The sequence below is a fragment of the Cebus imitator genome, unplaced genomic scaffold, assembly GCF_001604975.1.
Source record: "Cebus imitator isolate Cc_AM_T3 unplaced genomic scaffold, Cebus_imitator-1.0 Scaffold38, whole genome shotgun sequence".
Lineage (NCBI taxonomy): Eukaryota > Metazoa > Chordata > Mammalia > Primates > Cebidae > Cebus > Cebus imitator.
In genome coordinates, this window is record NW_016107353.1 from 2591986 (window position 1) to 2610216 (window position 18231).

Below are 18231 nucleotides of genomic sequence, written 5' to 3' on the forward strand. Positions count from 1 at the left end.
CAAGGGGGACCCCTAGATGTCAGCCTGGAGGAGCTAGATTTTAATTTGCAGAAACAGGGAGTCCCTGTAGGATTTGCACATGGAAGATTTATTTAGTGTTGCTCCTAATTGGAAAGCATTCTGGTAACAAGAGGGAGACCATGGGACTGCTCCACCCACGCAGAAACAGAAATACAATACGCATATCAAGATAGGCATATGTGCCCACAAACACAAATACAGGAACTAGGACAAACAAACACACTGAAACCTAGAGACCCACATAGCAAAACATGTAGCCATACTATCAGAACTCACCAGATAGACACACACACACACACACACACAAAACCTGTAAACCCAAGAAGACACATTCAACACCATATACATGTGAGATACCTATACACACATGAAGGCAGACAGGTGCCCACACATACTGAGTCACACTAAGACACACACATACAAGTAGGATAGATCCTCTGTGCCTGATATACACAAATGCTCGCCAAACTTGGTAGGAACACATGCATATTTAGACTTAACGCTTACACCGAGATGCTTACACACGCACAGCCAGAACATCCTCAAACTCACTGAAGCCTCAGAGATACACATGCTGTCCACACACTCACAGCCACATGCTCATGCATAGGCACAGCCATGGACAGACCCACACAGCAGCCACTCCAAGCAGTGACAGAGACAAGCCCTGGTGGGTACCGACAGCCTATGGCTGCCCGGTGGCACCTCACACCCTCCTCCCAGGCTCCCTTCTGAATGACTTTCTTCTTGGCTGCTGCTTCCAGCCCTGCGTCATCCTGGGATCCCATCCCTGGATGGGATGGTTGCGTCCTACCTCCCACTCAGTGCTGAGATTTCTAAGCTCCTCTGACAGGGTCATCCAGTGTCAGTTTTAATAGTTGAGACAAAATACTTTGTGGTGGCAAGTTTCCTGTTGTAATAGCGTTAACTTTCCATGCTGGGAAGTGAGGATTATGCACCCGGGGATGAGACTGGACCCTTCACTGCAGCAGTTACAGCCTGTGAACAAATCCAGCTGGAGGGCCTCTGGCCTGCTCATTCTACTCTCTCCCTGAGTCCCTGTGGGCTGCACATGGCCACAGGATCAGCAGTTCGCCTAAGTCATTGCGTTGCTGATCTCTTCTGGTGTGGGAGAGCAGATGGGCTGGATGTGGCGCACCAGACCTCTTTGGAGGGAGCTGTGGCTGGCAGGGGAGTGAGCCTTGTGGGGGAGTGGGAGTCCAGTGCCCTGCCTAGGATGCCTAGGACGTGCTGGCACTCTCCCCCAGGCAGGCCAGCTGTTACTAGAGCCACTCTGCATTGGCGCGGTTTGTCCTCTGTGAATGTGACCCACATTCAGGCCGGCCCAGCAGCTGTCTTCCCCCACCACATTTCTCCTTGCTGGCTGCCAACCCCTCCTGGCTTCCTGTTCCCTATCAGCATCAAGCTCCCTGGGTTGAGAAAGGGGCTGCTGTCCACAGGTGGCTTTGAGAGATGGGCTGGTGTGGCCACCTCTGTGAGGAGAAAAGCCACAGGAACTGCAAAGCGATGTCTTCCAACACTGTGCTGAGCTCAGAGCAGGCAGAGAACAGGAGGCAGGAGCATGAGGGCAGCTACCCTCTGGGTCTGCCCACCCCCCCGACCCCAGGCCATCCAGCGGGGGGTCACCTGGCTGCCATCCGATTTTCTCAGCATCTCATCCCCTTTTGTTCCTCTTCAACATGGGATCAATCTGATCTTTCCATTAACCCCTCTGTACCTTGCTGATATGGAAAAGGGCTACCTCTTCCTGGGCGGACTTTGCCCCTGACCTGGGCTGCCCACTCTGTTCTGGCTCTGAGTCTTAGGGCCAACACCTTCCACCCTGGTTGTACCTTTCCCCTCTATCCTTCCCATTCCCATACAAACTCCATTAGCCCTGCATTCATTGTTGGCAAGAGAAATGGCTCAACAGGAGCTTCTGTGGAGAGGCCAGCTGGGGGCTAGACGTGGGGCGGGAGGGGGCCAGAGCGGGGGTGCAGGTTGTTGACTTGAAGCTCAGGGTGAGCCAATAGTGGGATGTGGTGGTTGAAGAGGCATTGCAACATGAGCCTGTCCCAAAGGCTGCCCTGTGCCCTGGGTGGGGAAGCTATGCCCTGCTCTGGGCGCCATGCCACAGCAAGCACTTTCTCTTGTTAACAAAAGTGATTTATGTTTCCTTTGCAGAACATTCAGAAAAGATAAATAAGCACAAAGGGGAAAAAAAGCAAATTATCCCTAATTTCACTACCCAAAGATAGTCATTCTTCTCCTATATTTGTAATCTGTTTTTTCACTCAATTTTCCATTTGATTAAAATATTTTCCTGTATTATTTTGTCATTTTGATAATTATATCATATTTCACTGCTTATGAGAGTTTTAAGAGTACAAACCAGTACTCTTTTTTTTTTTTTTTTTAGCATTTACCATGCATATTTGGCATTTATAGAATCTTTGTAACTCAAGACGATACTGTGATCCCAGTTATACAAATAAGGAAACCGAGGCACAGTTGCCCGAGGCTTGCCCACACTAAGTAACTTGCCCAAGACAGCACACCCAATAAATGGCGGAGCCAAATTTTGATTTGGTCGCCCGCTCTAGAACGCGTATGATCTCCACACTGTGCTGACGGTCAAACCACAGCACGCCATCTTTTGTTTATCGTTTCCACTAGTGATGGTTGTTTAGGTTGTTTCTGACTTTTTTTAAATCATTATAAACAATATTCTGCTGAATATTTGTGTGACTTAAATATTTCAATTATCTTTGATTATTTAAGATCCATTCCCAGAAATGGAATTGCTGGAACGAAGGGTATAAACATTTTTATGATGTTTCCATGGTTTTCCAAACTCCCTTCTGGGAAGGCTGCTGTCAGGGGATGCTCTGTCAGGAGGGTAGAACTGCTGAGCATCAGGCTCTAGGAGAATCCCTGACCCACTGAAGTTTGCCCATCTCAGAGGAAGCAGGACAATGTGGTGAGTGGAAGAGGGGAGGTTGAAGGGACTGGAGGTTTTTAGCCTGCAGAAGACAGAGGCAAGGGCCACGCACATGGCCGTAGTCAAACGTGTAATGGGCTGTAAAGTGGAAGAGAGAGGTTTGTCCTGGGGCCTTCAAGCAGAAGTGGACTAGGGGACCAAAGTCGTGGACAGCCACTGGGGCCAGCGCACAGCCCTGGATGGAACAGAGTGGGTGTTACATAAAGGTTACACGACCAGCCGCCACCCCTGGCTTGGGCTCCTGGAGGACGTTTGTATGAGGAGGGCCAGGACGACCCCCGCCACACTGCACTCTCCTACAAAACATGACGTCTCTGAATCTTAACGGGGGCTCTGCTCCCCACCCCACTCCCGCCTTGGGGAGCCTGGCCCGGCCTGGTACGTCTCTCTGTCTGTCCCCTCAAGAGCACAGCCTGGCTTGTGTCATGGGCCACACAACTCTTCCATTATGCATGAGGGGGACCCAGCGGTGAGCAAGTGAGCAAGCCGGCCGAGGGCGGGGCGAGTGCTTATTAATAAACAAGTGTATTGTGTGGTGTTCCATTCACGACACTCTCACAGGACGTGGTGGGCCTGAGATAATAAAGCTCTGTTTATGCCACGGAGAGCTGGGGAGGTGTCCGGTGCAGGGTGACAAGGAGCAGGGAAGCCAGGAATTTTGATTCCACCCAGGGTAGGGCTGCTGTGTTTTCTCTGAGGCCAGCATTCAGGGATAGAAGATCTTGCTGGGATTTTGCTGAGGCCTAAGTCTGCCAGCTGGGATGGCCTGGGGCCTAAGAAATGCCTAGCTTCCCTCCCTACCTGTCCCCATGGAGGGAGACTGAGAAGACGCTGGATGAACTGGACCATGGCTCCTTCAGGAGAGAGGTAGGATGGCCCACTCTGCCCTCCCTCTCGGCCTCGCATCCTCACCCCGTTCCTCCTGCTTTGGACTTCAAAGACTCTGAAGCGGTGTGTGTGAGGACTGTTCATACTTTCCCAGCAAAGCTGAGACTGTGTTTGTGCACAAGGGCTGCAAGAATCTTCCTAGCCCAGGGAGTGGATTGGTTGCATGTTAGGATCTGAAATACGAAGTAGGCAGGCTTGAAGGGGAAAGAGGTGGTGATCCTGGTCTCCTATCCTAAATGAGCTGAAATTCTAGGAGGAAGAGAGGCCAAGGACAAGGCTCCACAGCCCCTACATGGTGGGCAGAGGAGCTTTGATCTGAGGAATGAGGCTGCCTGGAAAAGTGAGATGCCAGAGAGCGTTTTGGAAGAGGGAGAATCAGCGTTGTGAATCTGATTGCGGAGCCTGTGTTAACTCTCTGGAGCGTCCCTCTCCAGCGTTAGTTTTCTCCTATTCCCTCCTTCGGCCATTTCCTATGGGCTCCACCATCTCAAACCAGCTGTCTCCCTCCAGCCAGGCCTGTCTGGCTGAGTCTCAGTGTCTCTGGATCTCAGGATCTCAGGCCAGGAATGCGGAAGCCGCTGGTTGGGAAGAAGTGAGAATAGTCCCTTTTGCTCTCAGCTGGCTTCTAGGGATGGAGAGCAGTTTCTGGGTCAGGGGAACCTTGGTTTCCTGTCACTTCGTGCTAAACCAAAACAAGAGTGAAGGCAGAGCCCACTCGGGCTTATAGCACCTGGCCTGGCTGACAATGTTCACTTTGACCTTTGGAAGTGGCTTTGGTCCAGAGCTACCCTGAGTTAGGAAACTTTTTCATCTCAAGACAGCTCTGTCCAAAGAATGTGTACTGGTTTATTGTTGGTTGGGAGGGAAAAAGCAGGCTGGTGGAAGGGACAGTGTGTCCTGTCCTCCTTGTGGGTGCAGGGCTCCCTGAAGCAGGGGTTTGAATCCAGGGACTTTAAAGTTTTGTTTGGGTTGAAGATTCAGTGACCGTACTTAACCCAGGAAGCGTTGAGGCTGTACTGGGGCCAAAACAAACTGATGGTCCCAGGTTATTGGAGTATTGCATGCCTGGCTCAGACCAGTTCAACCTTCCCAGAGGCAGCCAGACCTCACCCTAGGGCAGAGTGTCAGAAATGTCGCAGAGTGCTTCCTCCACCCTATGCACAAAGCAAACAGTACCGTTTTCCCTGAGCATAACACATCCTGGGGCCTGTGTGTCGCAGGATGATGAGGAGACTCTACAGAGAATTGCAGCTCCTTCCTGGACTCTCCTTGGCTCCTGCAGGCACTGTGGACACTTGCTTCCCATCTCTCTCCCACGGTCTGAAGGAGCAATGACTATTTTTAGCAGCCTCTGCATGCTCCTGGGAGCACTGTTTCTGTGATTTATTGCTGGGCTGGATGCACAGGAGCTGGTGAGATAGATGGGGCTGGGGAGTGCAGGCTTGTGTGTGGTCATCTCAACTGCAGTCAGCCCGCTGGGCACCTGGCCTGGAGGAACGGCCCAGTGTCCTCCACCAAGCTTTCTGGGGCTCTTACTGGTTATGTTGTAACATTGTCATTTGCTGTGGGCGGCTTCTGGAAGATGAGGGCGTTCGTCAAAGAGTTGGGCAGGCTGAGTCATCCTTGGACACCCCCCTCTCTGAGGCTGATGTGATCAGGGTGCACCAGGAGGAATTGGCGAGATGGCCTCCGCCGTGATGGCAACACCATCAACAACCGTAATCACAATGGCTCCTGTTCACTGAGAGCCTTCTCCACGGTAGGCAGTGCTCTGAGCACTGGATGTCTGTCTTCATATAAACCTCCCAACAACCTGTGCTACTTCATTTTACAATCAAGGATCCTGGCCAGGTGCGGTGGCTCACGCCTGTAATCCTAGCACTTTGGGAGGCTGAGGTGGGCGGACCACAAATTCAGGAGATTGAGATCATCCTGGGCAACATGGTGAAACTCCATCTCTACTAAAAATACAAAAATTAGCCAGATATGGTGACAGATGCCTGTAATCCCAGCTACTCAGGAGGCTGAGGCAAGAAAATTGCTTGAACCTGGGAGGTGAAGATTGCAGTGAGCCAAGATTGCACCACTGCACTCCAGCCTAGCAACAGAGTGAGACTCCTTCTAAAAATAAATTTTAAAATAAAATAAAATAAAGGATCCTGAAACCCAGAAAAGTTAAGCATGTTGCGCAGCGTCACACTGTTGGTGACTGAGCCAGGCCCAAGAACCTGCTCTCTCAGAACTCCTATGCTTGGAACCTCTTGGAACCTGCTGCCATGTTGCCTCTCAGTAGAAGGGAGCTGTCTTGCAGACTGGACTCTGGATTAAGGACCACTCAAGGGATTTTCTCTTTTGGGATTTTGGCAGCTCTGTTTTCTGGACCCTGGACCAGCAGCGGTCTGCCATCAAAGATGCTGGACCATGTGTAAGAACAGGGACCAACCAGCGAGCAGCTCTGGGTACACCAAGTACCTGGCTGGGATTTGGAGTCCTGGGATAAGGCCAGGGAGCCCAGAGAATTCCCCAGGCTTAGAGAAGAAGCCCCAGAGAGAGAAACCACTCCCATGGTTTAGTGGACCTTTCATTTCTGCCTTTCAGCCAGATGTGCTTTTTCACCCAGAAAGAAGCCTTTGGCTTCTGCTAGGGCCTCTGTTTCTGGGCCTGCCACCACAGAGCACACAAGGAGCTGGACAGATCCCGGGAAATGCTTCATTCTTTACCTAGGACACAAGGATTTATGGGTCATATGTGCTGGGGACAGCTGCTGGGGGCCCTCCAAGCTGAGGCAATGAAGAAGCCAGAGAAAAGAGCCCTCAGTGGGATTGGTGAGCCATCTGGATGGAGATGGGGGATTCTTGTTTGGCAACCAGCTGGGCTGCAGTAGCTTTTTCTTTCCCTCTGTCGCCCTGATCTGTAGCATGGCAGCAGCCTCAGAATGGGGGTGGGGTGGGGGCTGTCTCTTCTCCCTCCGGGAGCTGCAGTGAGAAGCAGGACAGCTAACACCCTGCAAGTAGCTAACACCCTGCACAGTGGGCAGATAGGTGGGGGTGGAGCCAGACTGCTGGGGTCCAGTCCCACCTCAACCCCCAGCTGGGTGACCCCTGGTTTCATCATTTATTGAGTGTGATATTAATAGCACCTGCCTCTTGGATTTTGAGAAGATAAATGAACTAATCCATGAAATCATTAGCACAGGAATAGGAAGGAGGAGGCTGTCTCTGTCCAGTCCCGTGCAGCCTTTGTTCCTACCCAGCCCAAACCTTCCTCCGCTGGGGGACAGGCCCACATGTTGGAGGTGTCCTCACTGTCTCCTGCTGCTCGGCTTGGTTCAGGTTAAGTAACCCATGGTCTCCGCTGACTTCCTGCTGCCACTCCTTTTCGTCACTGGAGCCAGGGCAAGGCCACATGCTCAAGTTCCAGTTCTTCTGCCTCTTGGGCTGCCTTTGGCACCATTTTGGGTCTCTGGAGGTGAGCATCATCTTCTGGTGTATGCCAGTTTTCTGACTTCCTGGATCTTCCTCGCAGCTCAGCAGTATTCGGCTGCTTGGGGGCCTGGAAATGTGGCTTTATTCCACCCCCTCTGCCCTGTGACAGGCTCTCCAGGGCCCTGCCCGCCCCACGTTCCCATTCCTGCGCTTCCAACCCACCATCCTGGGTGTACTTCCCTCCACCCTCGGGCTCTGGGTCCTGATGGCATCTGCCCCAGATCCTTCCTGCCTCTGTCGGTGCCCTTCTCCCCTTCCCACCTCTGCCTGGGGCCTGGTCTGAATGTCATCTTGGTTTCTACTTCTCAGGGATTCAAGCACACTTTGCTTGCCTAAAGCAAACTCCTCTTGACATTTAAAGGAGGGCCCTGTGATAGAGTCAGCTCCACATTTATAATCACCTTGGAAAAGGAAAGGTAACGTTCCACTTTGCTCTAGACTGAATAAGGTCAAAATGAGAGGGGTGGGTGGTGGGGGCAGGTGGCATCCTACTTTCCGGTTATCCCCAGTCACTGCTCCGTTCTTTGACATGTCTTCATTTAGTCCATCAATAAGCTGATGAGGCAAATACCACAATGCCCACTCTATAGATGGGGAATCAGATTAAGTGACTTGCCTAAGGTTACACAGCAATTAGGTAGAAAAGTCAGGATTTGAGTGTGGGTCTGATTCATTTTTTTTTTAATCATTCAGCCTCTAGAAGAAGGTAGGTTGGATAAGGTGTCCATACTGATATAGACACATCTGAATTTTGATTACCCTTAAACTGGATTTCTGACTATGAACAAATTCAAATCTCCCGTTGACATTGCTTCTTCCTCATTCCCCATCCCTTGGCTATGGGCTCTTCTCTCATAAAGAGGCCTGGGAGGCACTGAAGGAAGAGGGGGACCCCAGCCTTCCACCGTTCTCTGTCAACCTCCAGGTTAGACCAGAAGCCTGGGGGCACTTTTGAGACTGTCTTGTCTTTCAGAAGTCACATGTGCCTGAGAGGTGACTATATTTTGCTGGAGGAAGGGGAAAGAAGAACAGAGTGGGGAATCTGTAGGTGCCTGAGTCATACAGGATTAGAAAGCTAAGGTGCTTCTTTTCCCTAAAAGCAGGCTGTGAGGGAACATTCTACAAAACAGAGTGTCGGGAGGGCTGGAGACATGCAGTCCAACGAGCTTGCTCAGATCACCAGGCCTGGTTTCTCTTCTGAGCGCTCCCCCCACCACGCCCCTCAGGTCCCCTGCTGTGGGTTCTTTGTAGGAGAAGATGCAAGTGACGTGGTAATGGCCCTAAGCACACACCAGAAGCCAGTGGTAGATACCAGCCACCCTGTTCCTCCCCACTCCCACAAATCTCCAACCCAGACAGGATGTTATTAACTAGTTTCTGAGGGGACATTTGGAACTCTAACTTCTATCAGCCCGAGGAGAGGGCTGATAGGGTCTTTGTTTGCCTGACTCTGAAATTCCGGGGCTGGTGGGGAAAAGTGGAGGGAGGAGGGGTCTGCAACCTTCTTAGACTCAGCCTAGAATTGCCTGGTAATACACAGTCATTTGGGATGTATTGTCTTTCTTCCTGAGCCTTTAAGATCTGCCTCCTAAATTACTAATAAGGCATGGGCTCTCTTGCTTCATTTCTTAGGGATTTTTTTGTTTGTTCATTTTGTTTTTTTTTTCTCAACTTTGAAAATCAACTGTATCAAGGTATAATTTACACTCAATAAAATGTACTCATTTTAGAGTACAGATGAGTTTTGACAAATGTATATGCCCCATGTAATCACCACTCCAGTCAAGATGGAGTATATTTCTATTGCCCCCTAAAAACCCCCTCATCCAGTTTACAGTGCACGCCCGACCCACAGCCCCTGGATATTTTAAGGATGCTTTCAGCTGTAGGGAAAAAAAGGATATAAACTAAAGCCAAAATGTTGCCATTATGGTATATCTTTCTTTTCCTTCTTTTGTCATTATTTTCTTATTTCATCATGGTGAAATATGCACAACATACAATTTACTATTTTGACTATTTTTAAGTGTACAGTTTGGTAGCATTAAGTACATTCAGTTATTATATAACCATCGTCACTACACACGTCTTCAAAACTCACTCATTCTCTCCACTAGAACTGACCGTTAAACACTACCTTCTCATTCTCCCCTCCTTCCAACCCCTGGCAACCACCATTCTGTTTTCTCTCTCTGTGAACTTAACCATCCCAGGAACCTCAATAAGTGGAATCCTACAGTATTTGTGTTTTTGTGTCTGGCTTATTTCACTTAACATAATGTTGTCACGGCTCATTATATTGCCACAAGTATCCGAATTTCATTCTTTTTCAAGGCTGAATAATATTTCATTGTATGTGTTATCAACTGAAGAACGATGGTTCTCATAAATATGGAGAGGAGAGCTTCATTTCTTATAAAGAGTTGTCACCTGCAGGCTAGGAAGCATAGCGTAGAAACCAAAAGCAGGCACTTTGATGGAGAGAAGAGTAGAAGAGGAATTTATGCCAAATGAGTTGGATAAATATATATATAATATATTCATTTACATATTTATAAGTAAATAATATTAAATATATAATTAATATGTATAAATATATTACATATATTTAATACCTTATAGAAGGAGCTGTGAATATTCACAAAGCAGAGTGTGCACACATGCGTAGTAAGCAAACATGCAAGTGACTTACACCTCGTGTTCACTTTGGGATGGAGACTTAACATTTAAATGCATTAAAATTAGGCTCTCTACACCCAAAAGCGAGGGGGAAGGCATAGAGGCATCCAATACACAGCGTCTGTAAAACGGCCAGAACCAGTGCATGGTCGGTGGTCTCCTATTGGGAAGCAATGCTGGTCACTTGTAACAAAACTGCACAATGGAACCAGCAGGCAGTTGGTTGAAATCAATGGTGCAACAAGCCTTTGGAAAGGGCTAGTTTCCATGTAATCTTTAGGAAGAAAACTCTAATAGTGGCTATTGAGCTGGGAGGTTTAATGAGGCATGTCTGATCTCCCATCCCGTCATGGCCCGGAACTCAATTTTTAAGATTTTTATGGGGGTCTTCTTGGCCAAGAGGGGTTTCATGTAGTTGACTGAGAGGCTTAGGATTTTGTTTTTATTTATAATGCATACTAGGTTTTGTGTATCCATTCATCCATTGATGGACATTCGGGTTGTTTCCACCTTTTGGCTATTGTAAGTAATGCTGTCATAAACATTGGTGTACAGCTACCTACTCAGGTCATTACGGCATTTGAGTGCTCAGCAGCTCCTCCTAGCAACTCCTCCTGGTTCGACCTGTCCTCTCACTGGGACCCCGGGTGGCATGCATTTCTGCACCTCGCCTTCCGCCCTGTCTCGATAGTGCCTGTAGTAAATGATGTTTCCGATACTGCAGTCCTTGATGGGTACTTGCGGGACCAGGCTTCCCAGGCAATAGAGTTTGAAGTTCCTTTCTCCAGAAGCTTTCTTTTCAGTGTGTCTAGGTTTCTCCTGGCCACCGGCTGACTTCTGGGGTTTGATTCCATTAAGCTTCTTAGTGCAAGAATACAACAGAAGGAAAGAAAAGAAACGAAATGTTATCAAACATCTACTATGTGCTGCTTCAAGGTGTCAGCACAGCACTAAAAGCTTCATGCTCTTTTATATGGCAGCCCTGTGAGATAGGGTCGAAATTTGTTTCAAGGGCAAAGAAACTGAGGAGAGTCTCAGAGGTTAAGTCACTTGCCCAAACTCACAAAAGCCAGCACTCTTTCTCTACACCAACTGAATATTAGGAAATGCAGTTTTTGTCATTAAAAAAAAGGGCAAAAACCGCAATTACTTTTGCACCAACGTAGTAACTCCCTGGTCTTATAAATGTAAATTGCTAGAGAAACCTCCTAGATGTTTTCTTTTACAATGGAAATCAGGCCTGGAGTTCCCCTGATGATTTAGAAAGAAAACCCCTTGGGCTTCTTTGCCCTTGTTCTGGTAAAATATGGAATGATAATTAAAGTTTTGTTTTGTTTTTCAAAATATACAAAAGTAAAGAGCGTAGTATAATGAATCCCCATGTACCCATCACTCAGCCTCAGCCATGATCAACACTTGGCTGATCTTGTTTCATCCAGCAGATTCTTCTCTTTGGTCTGCGGGATCCTCCCGATTCACGTGGCAACAGTTGGTGTGCTTTGGAAGAGGGTAGGAGAGTCGGCAGGTCTGGGCTCCGTGGAGCTAAATCCTTCCCAGCTGGAAGAGTGTTAATTGCCACCGGTTGGAATCCCCTCTGATGGTTCATTATTCATCTGCTTACTGAATACCATCCAGGAGGCAGGGGGACAGATCTTTGGAGAGGCCTGGCCAGAAATGGTGGGGTGGGATGCAGACAGGCTTCCCTTTTGAAGAGCACTTTCTTCCTACTGTTTAATTTTTATTGGAGATTCTTCCGGAAAAAAAAGAAGGTTATGTGAGGATAACCTCCCCCTTAGGGGACTAGCACTGAGCCAAGCTAATCTGAGAGCAGAAGTACGGACCAACCAGGGCAAAACAACCTGTGGCCTCTTCAGCTAGATTTAATGAACATTTTTATTTTGTAAATGAAATGCGAAATACCTTCAGTGTGCCAGACACTAGGTGCTGAGAATGCCACTATGACAAGTTGGTTAACCTACTCTCAAAAAGTTTGTGGGACAAAAAAATAATAGTGAATGACTAACATTTGTTGTGTCCCAAAGTACTTTACAGACATTTGTACATTGTCTCTCATTACTACTTGTCTCCCCTGCGAAACACTTGCCTATAGGATAGGGTACAGTGATCTCTGTTTTGCAGACAAGGAAACCAGGGCTCAGGGGGGCTCACTGAACCCATACAGCTAGCAGGGGTGGAGCCCATGGACTTTGCTGTTGCTGTCTGTGCACAATGAATGTAGGACGGGAGGACCAAGGGTTCGGGGGGAGGACCAAGGGTTGGGAGAGAGGAGACATGACGGGAACCATCTCAGGCTGCAGAAATGTGGTTATGTAAATATCTCACCAGATGTGCTTTCTCATAGGATTTGGGGGCAGCCAAATGGTACATTTTTCTCTTGACATTAGAGGACTGTGGGATTTATTTTTATTTTGAAAACAGGGCAGTTCTTTTGGAAATGGGAAGGAGTAAAGGCTGGAACTTGAGAAGTGTTCTATCCTGAGACTGCAGAAAGGGATGGAGAGAAGAGAATTCAGTTGGATTTGTTTGTTCTACTTTTATTTAAAAGAAGATTTAGCATCTTTCAAGGGAAAAGAGCTGTGGGAATAGTAGGGGTAGTGTGAGGTATGATCTGGTTTGACCTCTGATCTGGTTTGACCTTGCTTGGTGATCAGATGGTTTGGGGTTCTCATACTGTGGGCTCTCGGCCGTGGGCACAGCTGGTGGTGCCAGCCCTTTCGTTCTGGGGTGAAGCGGCTTAGCAGGCTCATTTTCTGCACGGAGGCGTATTTTGTAAGTGTGAACACATTTTCTAGAGTCAGAACATAGACTCAGCTAGTTATCTCAGTAGCAGGGGGAGTACACAACTTATTTTAAAAGAAAACCTGTGAACCTCTTTTCTTCTCATCCCAGGCAGCCCCTTATCCCTGTCCATCTTTAAGCCATCACCTATAGGGTTTAGGTTAGACTTAGCTCTACCGGAGCGAGCTCAGAGAGAGGTGAACCACTGAAGTGAGGCCCAGGTTGGCTGAAATCTTTTAGGAATGGAGAGAAAAAGAAGTGTTTACTATTGGCATTTTAATTTAAAAATTTTTGCCCCATTTTAATGTTTAATTTCTTTTTAACACTGAAAGCTTGAGTTTTTCACTGTGAGATGGGAGGAGGTTTCATCTGGTTCAGGGGTAGGGGAATGAAACCTCTCAAGTTCCTTCCAGCTGTGGGATTCGGGGTTTTTATTTTTTCCTAGCTGACCCCGCCCTGAGTTCCCAGGTGTTTTAAAAGCAAAATTTTGTGTGGGAACCGGTTCAGAGAGAACCCAGAAGGAAGTCCTGTCTTTGAATGGATGCATCACGTCCACTTGCACCTTGCTGACTGAGACAGGAGACAGATGAAAGTGCATGAGGACATGTCTTTTAGGAATTTCAGGCCTCCCAAGCTAGCCAGAAAAATGCCTGTCTCTTCTCAGAATAATCAGAGTGTAGCAGCCCTCCTGCCCTCCCTCCTGGGACTGCAACACACAAATGTCAGTTGCTATGAATATGGGCAACTGAGGCTCCCCTGGGGCAGGGTCAGAGGTAGAGGCTGCTTGTGGCAGTGATACAGGGTGGTGTCGCTATGTTCCCCACGATGGTGCCTCAACATGGCAGGCAGGGACCAGCTTTGCCTGAGCCTCCACTTTGGCCCTAGGGACCCGAGGCTGACCAGCAGGTGCATCTGTTGAGCCACCCCTGGGGGTGTGTGCACCTGAAGCAGGTGACACCTGCGCAGAGCCGCTGGGCATTAAGTGACGAGTAGGGCACAATTCACCTGGGGAGGCCTGTCTATTGGTGACAGATGCACAGCTCCCTCCTCTTTTTTCTGATTGTGTTAAAAGTTATGGCAAAAACTGCAATGATGTTTGTACCAACCAAACACAGCCTGCCAGGCTAATGCCAGTAGTTCCTCCACTCCCTGGAGCTTACTTCCAGGTTGGAGTCACTACCCAGTCGAGCTTTATTATGAGTGGGGCCTTGTCCTGAAGGCAGAAGGCAGGGAAGAGCTTCTGGTATGAGAGGGGAGACACAACCCCTGCCCTCAATGAGCTTCCAGTCTGATGGGGAAACCATGGCCTCCTGAACAACACAGGATAGTAGACGAAAGACAGAAAAGGAAAAACCCATCAGTTCCTGTTTCTGACAAAGATTCTTTGCTTGACCAAACTTTAGCCAGGCTCTGCTAGGCCCACTTTGGCACTTTCTTATAAAATCCAGTTTTAGCCAGAGCCCTGCTAAGTCAGTTTAACAAGAACCCCCCACCCTGGATGGCTGCTCACCCTTGATATCTGACCAGGTTTCTCATCCTCCATCACTCCCCAGGTGAACTCTGATCACCCTGGCCTGTCTGCAGCAGGAATCCTGTTTGGTCTATTAGCCGGAATCCCCCTTGCTCCTGATGTTTCCTCTTTGTAATTTTCCATCCACTGACCCCCACCCTGCTTCTTAGCTAGAAATTCCCACTCACTCATTGGGCTAAACTATTCAGAGTTTAGCCCAATCTTTCTTCCCCACTACAAGACCCTGTTGCAGTGCTCCCTGCACCTATCTGGATGGTCCTGAATGAAGTCTGCCTTACCATGCTTTAACAAGCGGCACTGGATAATTTTTTTCTTTAACATCTCAACCCATCCCCACCTCTGGCCATGCCTCCCTTCTTGCTTCCCATAAAATCAGACTCATCTACATGACATACAAGGCAATGCATGGCCTGACCCTCCGTACCCTGCCCCGCAGTTCCCCTGCTCTGCCAGCCTGTCTTTTCCTCAGTGTTCTTGCCAGCTCTAGCACTGGGGCCTTTCCTTTTTCTTCCCACTGCCTTGAGCTGTTCCCACCATCACCTCCCAGTTCACTCCTTTATTTTATTTAAGTCTCTCCTTGATATGATTTCTTGACCACCCTATGTAAGATCTGGCCCTCCTTCCTTCTCACGCTCCTTTCTCTTGTTTCCCCCTGTGTATGTCTTCACAGCACTTCCCCACTACCTGCACTTATGTCTCTGTTTATTGCTTCATGGCCCATCTCCCCCACTGAAAGGTAGGCTCTGTGAGTGCTGGGATGAATTCTTGTTTACCCCTGAATCCCACTGCCAAGAGCATTGCCTGGCACCTGTGAGGCCCTCAGTAAATATTTGATGGATAAGTGAAAACTGGAGCTCAGTGTTTCTCATAGAATTCTGGGAGAATGTTTACCATGTGCTTTTCTATGATTTTAGCAGTTAAAAGACAAAACTTCTCTTTTGCAATTCTAGTTTGAAATTGAAAGATATTTTTCATTAAAATAGATTTTGGTTTCTTAAGATAGTGACCATCACTCTGGGACATATAGACCTCCGGGGGTTCTCGGGTATGCTCATGAGAATCTGGGAGATATTCCTTCCTTTGGAATATGCCTACATATGAGTCCAGTTTGGGAAAACCCATTTATAGCTGCTGGAGGCCATGGAAAGGGCTGAAGGTAAAGGCTAAGGGCCAGAGGTAGGGTGTGTTGGAGGTGTCTCCAGAGGACTTTCTAGAAAGCAGATCTTAAACAGTAGTTACAAGGAAGGGATGGGCCTGAACACAGGATAGAATGGCACTGGGTGACTTGCACTGAGCGCCCAGCTTGTGTGAATGCAGAGAAGCCATATGAGGCAAACACTATGGGCCATAAGGGGCTTGGCTGAAACATGGCTGCCTGGCTGAAAAGGAGCTTCAACTTGGATAGAACAAGATGCAGAGTTAAGTTGAGGGCACTTCAGACCCTGAAAGTCTAAATTTGAGTGACAGCTGTGCAGGCTGGGTCTGCACTGGAGCAGTGACCCATAAACTCTGCTTTCTAGCCCCTTCCCCATCACTTACATCCCATTGAAGTCATGTCAGCGGGAAGGCCCCTCCAGGGATCACTGACCCCGCTCTGTGGCCTGTGCAGCTGGAGTGTGGAGTGTATGTGCACAGGAGTCAGCTGGCAGGTGGAAGATGACCCAGCCCTCCGGAGGATGGTCCCCAGCTCACCAGCTTGCAGTCCTTTGTTTAACTGGGAACCCAGCAGGCCAGAGGTCAGCATTTTTCTTGAAGACTGTCAGAGCATGCCTATAGCTGAGGAGGAGCAGGGTCAGATTCCCAGGGAGTGGGCCAGGATAAGGTCCCATCACCACTCAGCTCTGCACCATCTGCAGTCTGGCGGGTGCCAGCAGCATGGAATTGGTAGGGGAGCTTCCATCATCCGGCCATAGAGCCACAGGCTTGAGCCGCTGGAAGGGCCTTTACAAGCCACACTGTGACCTCCCTGTTGCAAGGATGAGGTTCCTCAGACCCAGAGAGTTATTGGGAAGATGTGGGACCTGAACCCAGATGTCCTGACACCTAGCTTGGTGCTCCCTCTGCCGTCTCCTGATCAGGACCAGGAACCCAGCTGGGTAACCCAGTGGTGAAGCCAGCATAACAGCTTTTCCCTGCCCTGCGTCTCACACAGAAATATTAAGGTGACGTTGGGAGGTTGAAATAAATGCATCCCACTCTCTGCTGGAGTGAACGTGATTCTCCTTGGACATGTAGCTATGATGTGGCTCCCTCACCCTGACAGGGCCTTGGGTGCTTTTGGGGGTGAGGGGCGTGTGTGGAAGACCTGTGATTCAGGGACTTTCAGGCCTAAGGGTAGTGTCTGTATGTAGGGCAGCTTGTACAGGAAGGCTATCTGCTGGGCCTGGGGAGAAGGAGGTGTGTGTCACTCAAGGCACTACCTTTTCTCTGTCTGCCAGCTTCTTTTTCCACCTTTCCCTGGTTCTTCAGTGGTCAGCAATCTCAATGGTGGTCCCTGAAGTCACCCCTTGGGTATTGAGAGCCTCTTCTTCCCTGGCCCAGGAGTTTAGGAAGGCAGGCCAGGGAATGGAGCTGAGGTAGAGAGAGGTAGGCTGAGGGCATGTTCTAACTTCTTATCTTGGAAGGGAGTGATGTCCTGGTGTTGAGAGCTCTGCTTTTGGAGTCCGGGGCACCTAGATTTGTACCTGAGCCCCTCCCCTGACCTTGAACAGTCTACTTACTTAACCCTCGTGAGCCGTAGCTTAAAAAGTGGAGTGAATAGCCCCTTGCACATAGTACTGTTCTGAGGATTAGCCGAGGTCATGCATATCAGCAGAGTACTTGTTTGAGTGCACAGCACACAGTAGGCATATGTGATCATGGGATCACATCACCATCGCCATCACCACACGATGGCTAGATGCCTGCACCGTACCTACCAGCATGCTGGGTGCTTTAGGAAAGGCAGAGAATGCCACACTTCAGCCACTGAGCTTGTAGTCTTACTAGAGAGAGAATCACACAGAAAAGGCAGTATGCACCATATACCTAAAGCTAAGATTGAGAGATCTAGATTATGGGATGGATGTTGGGGAGAGATCCATAAAGAAGTAACCGGGCACAGTGGCTCACACGTATAATCCCAGCACTTTGAGAGGCTGAGGCAGAAGGATCACTTGAGGCCAAGGGTTTGAGACCAGCCTGGGCAACATAATGAGACCCCCGTCTATTTTAAAAAATATATAAAATAAACTAAACTGAAAAAGATGTTTTTAAAGACGTTTTGAGAAGCCAAGGGTGGTAACAACTTGATAAATATTCAAAACAATATTTCACTTTTAGTATCTCCTCCCACCCACCCCTCACCCCTAAAGTGAACATTTTAGAATAACGCAGTGTGGAACAAGGAGGAAATTGTTCCAGCCATGGGCCAGGCAGAAGTCCTGAGTGGCCAGGAGCCCGGGGAATAGAATCCTTCACCTTCACCCTCCCCTTTGCCATGTGGGGGTAAGCATGGTACACTGGGCACCTCCTTGCCAAAGACCAGAAAGTCTTTGTGGCTAAATGGAGAAAGAATTTTCCACCCTCTTTGCTCTCACTGGACTCTGTGGGATGCTAGAAATATTTTGCAACCCACCCTCAGAGAAAGAATTGACCAGGGCCGGTGCCAGAATATTCAGTGCATTCAAAAGAGTCTTTTGTTTTATGAAGAAAATGACTGGGCTGGGAGCCTCATCTTCTGATTTGACATCACAGCCTGGTGGGTGGGGCCTTTCACTGGTCCTGTCCCCACCCCCTGGTTCAAAGTTCCTTAGCCAGGATTTTTTTTTTTTTTTTTTTTTTTTTTT

The 18231-nt window shown here is 48.7% G+C and overlaps 1 protein-coding gene across 21 annotated transcripts in view; it reads left to right on the forward strand.

The window, feature by feature from the left end:
* NFASC (neurofascin) overlaps positions 1 to 18231 on the forward strand; it is a 204432-nt gene that overhangs the window by 45751 nt on the left and 140450 nt on the right. Inside the window, exon 1 of one of the 21 annotated variants that reach the window (XM_037737342.1) lies at positions 3620 to 3889. The exons of 19 other annotated variants lie outside the window; for them this stretch is intronic. In XM_037737342.1, coding sequence (XP_037593270.1) covers positions 3803 to 3889 — 87 coding nt within the window. In that variant the 5' untranslated portion in view covers positions 3620 to 3802. Of the gene's footprint in view, positions 1 to 3619; positions 3890 to 18231 lie in introns of those variants that run through there. One more of the 21 variants, XM_037737344.1, reaches the window with a different exon arrangement.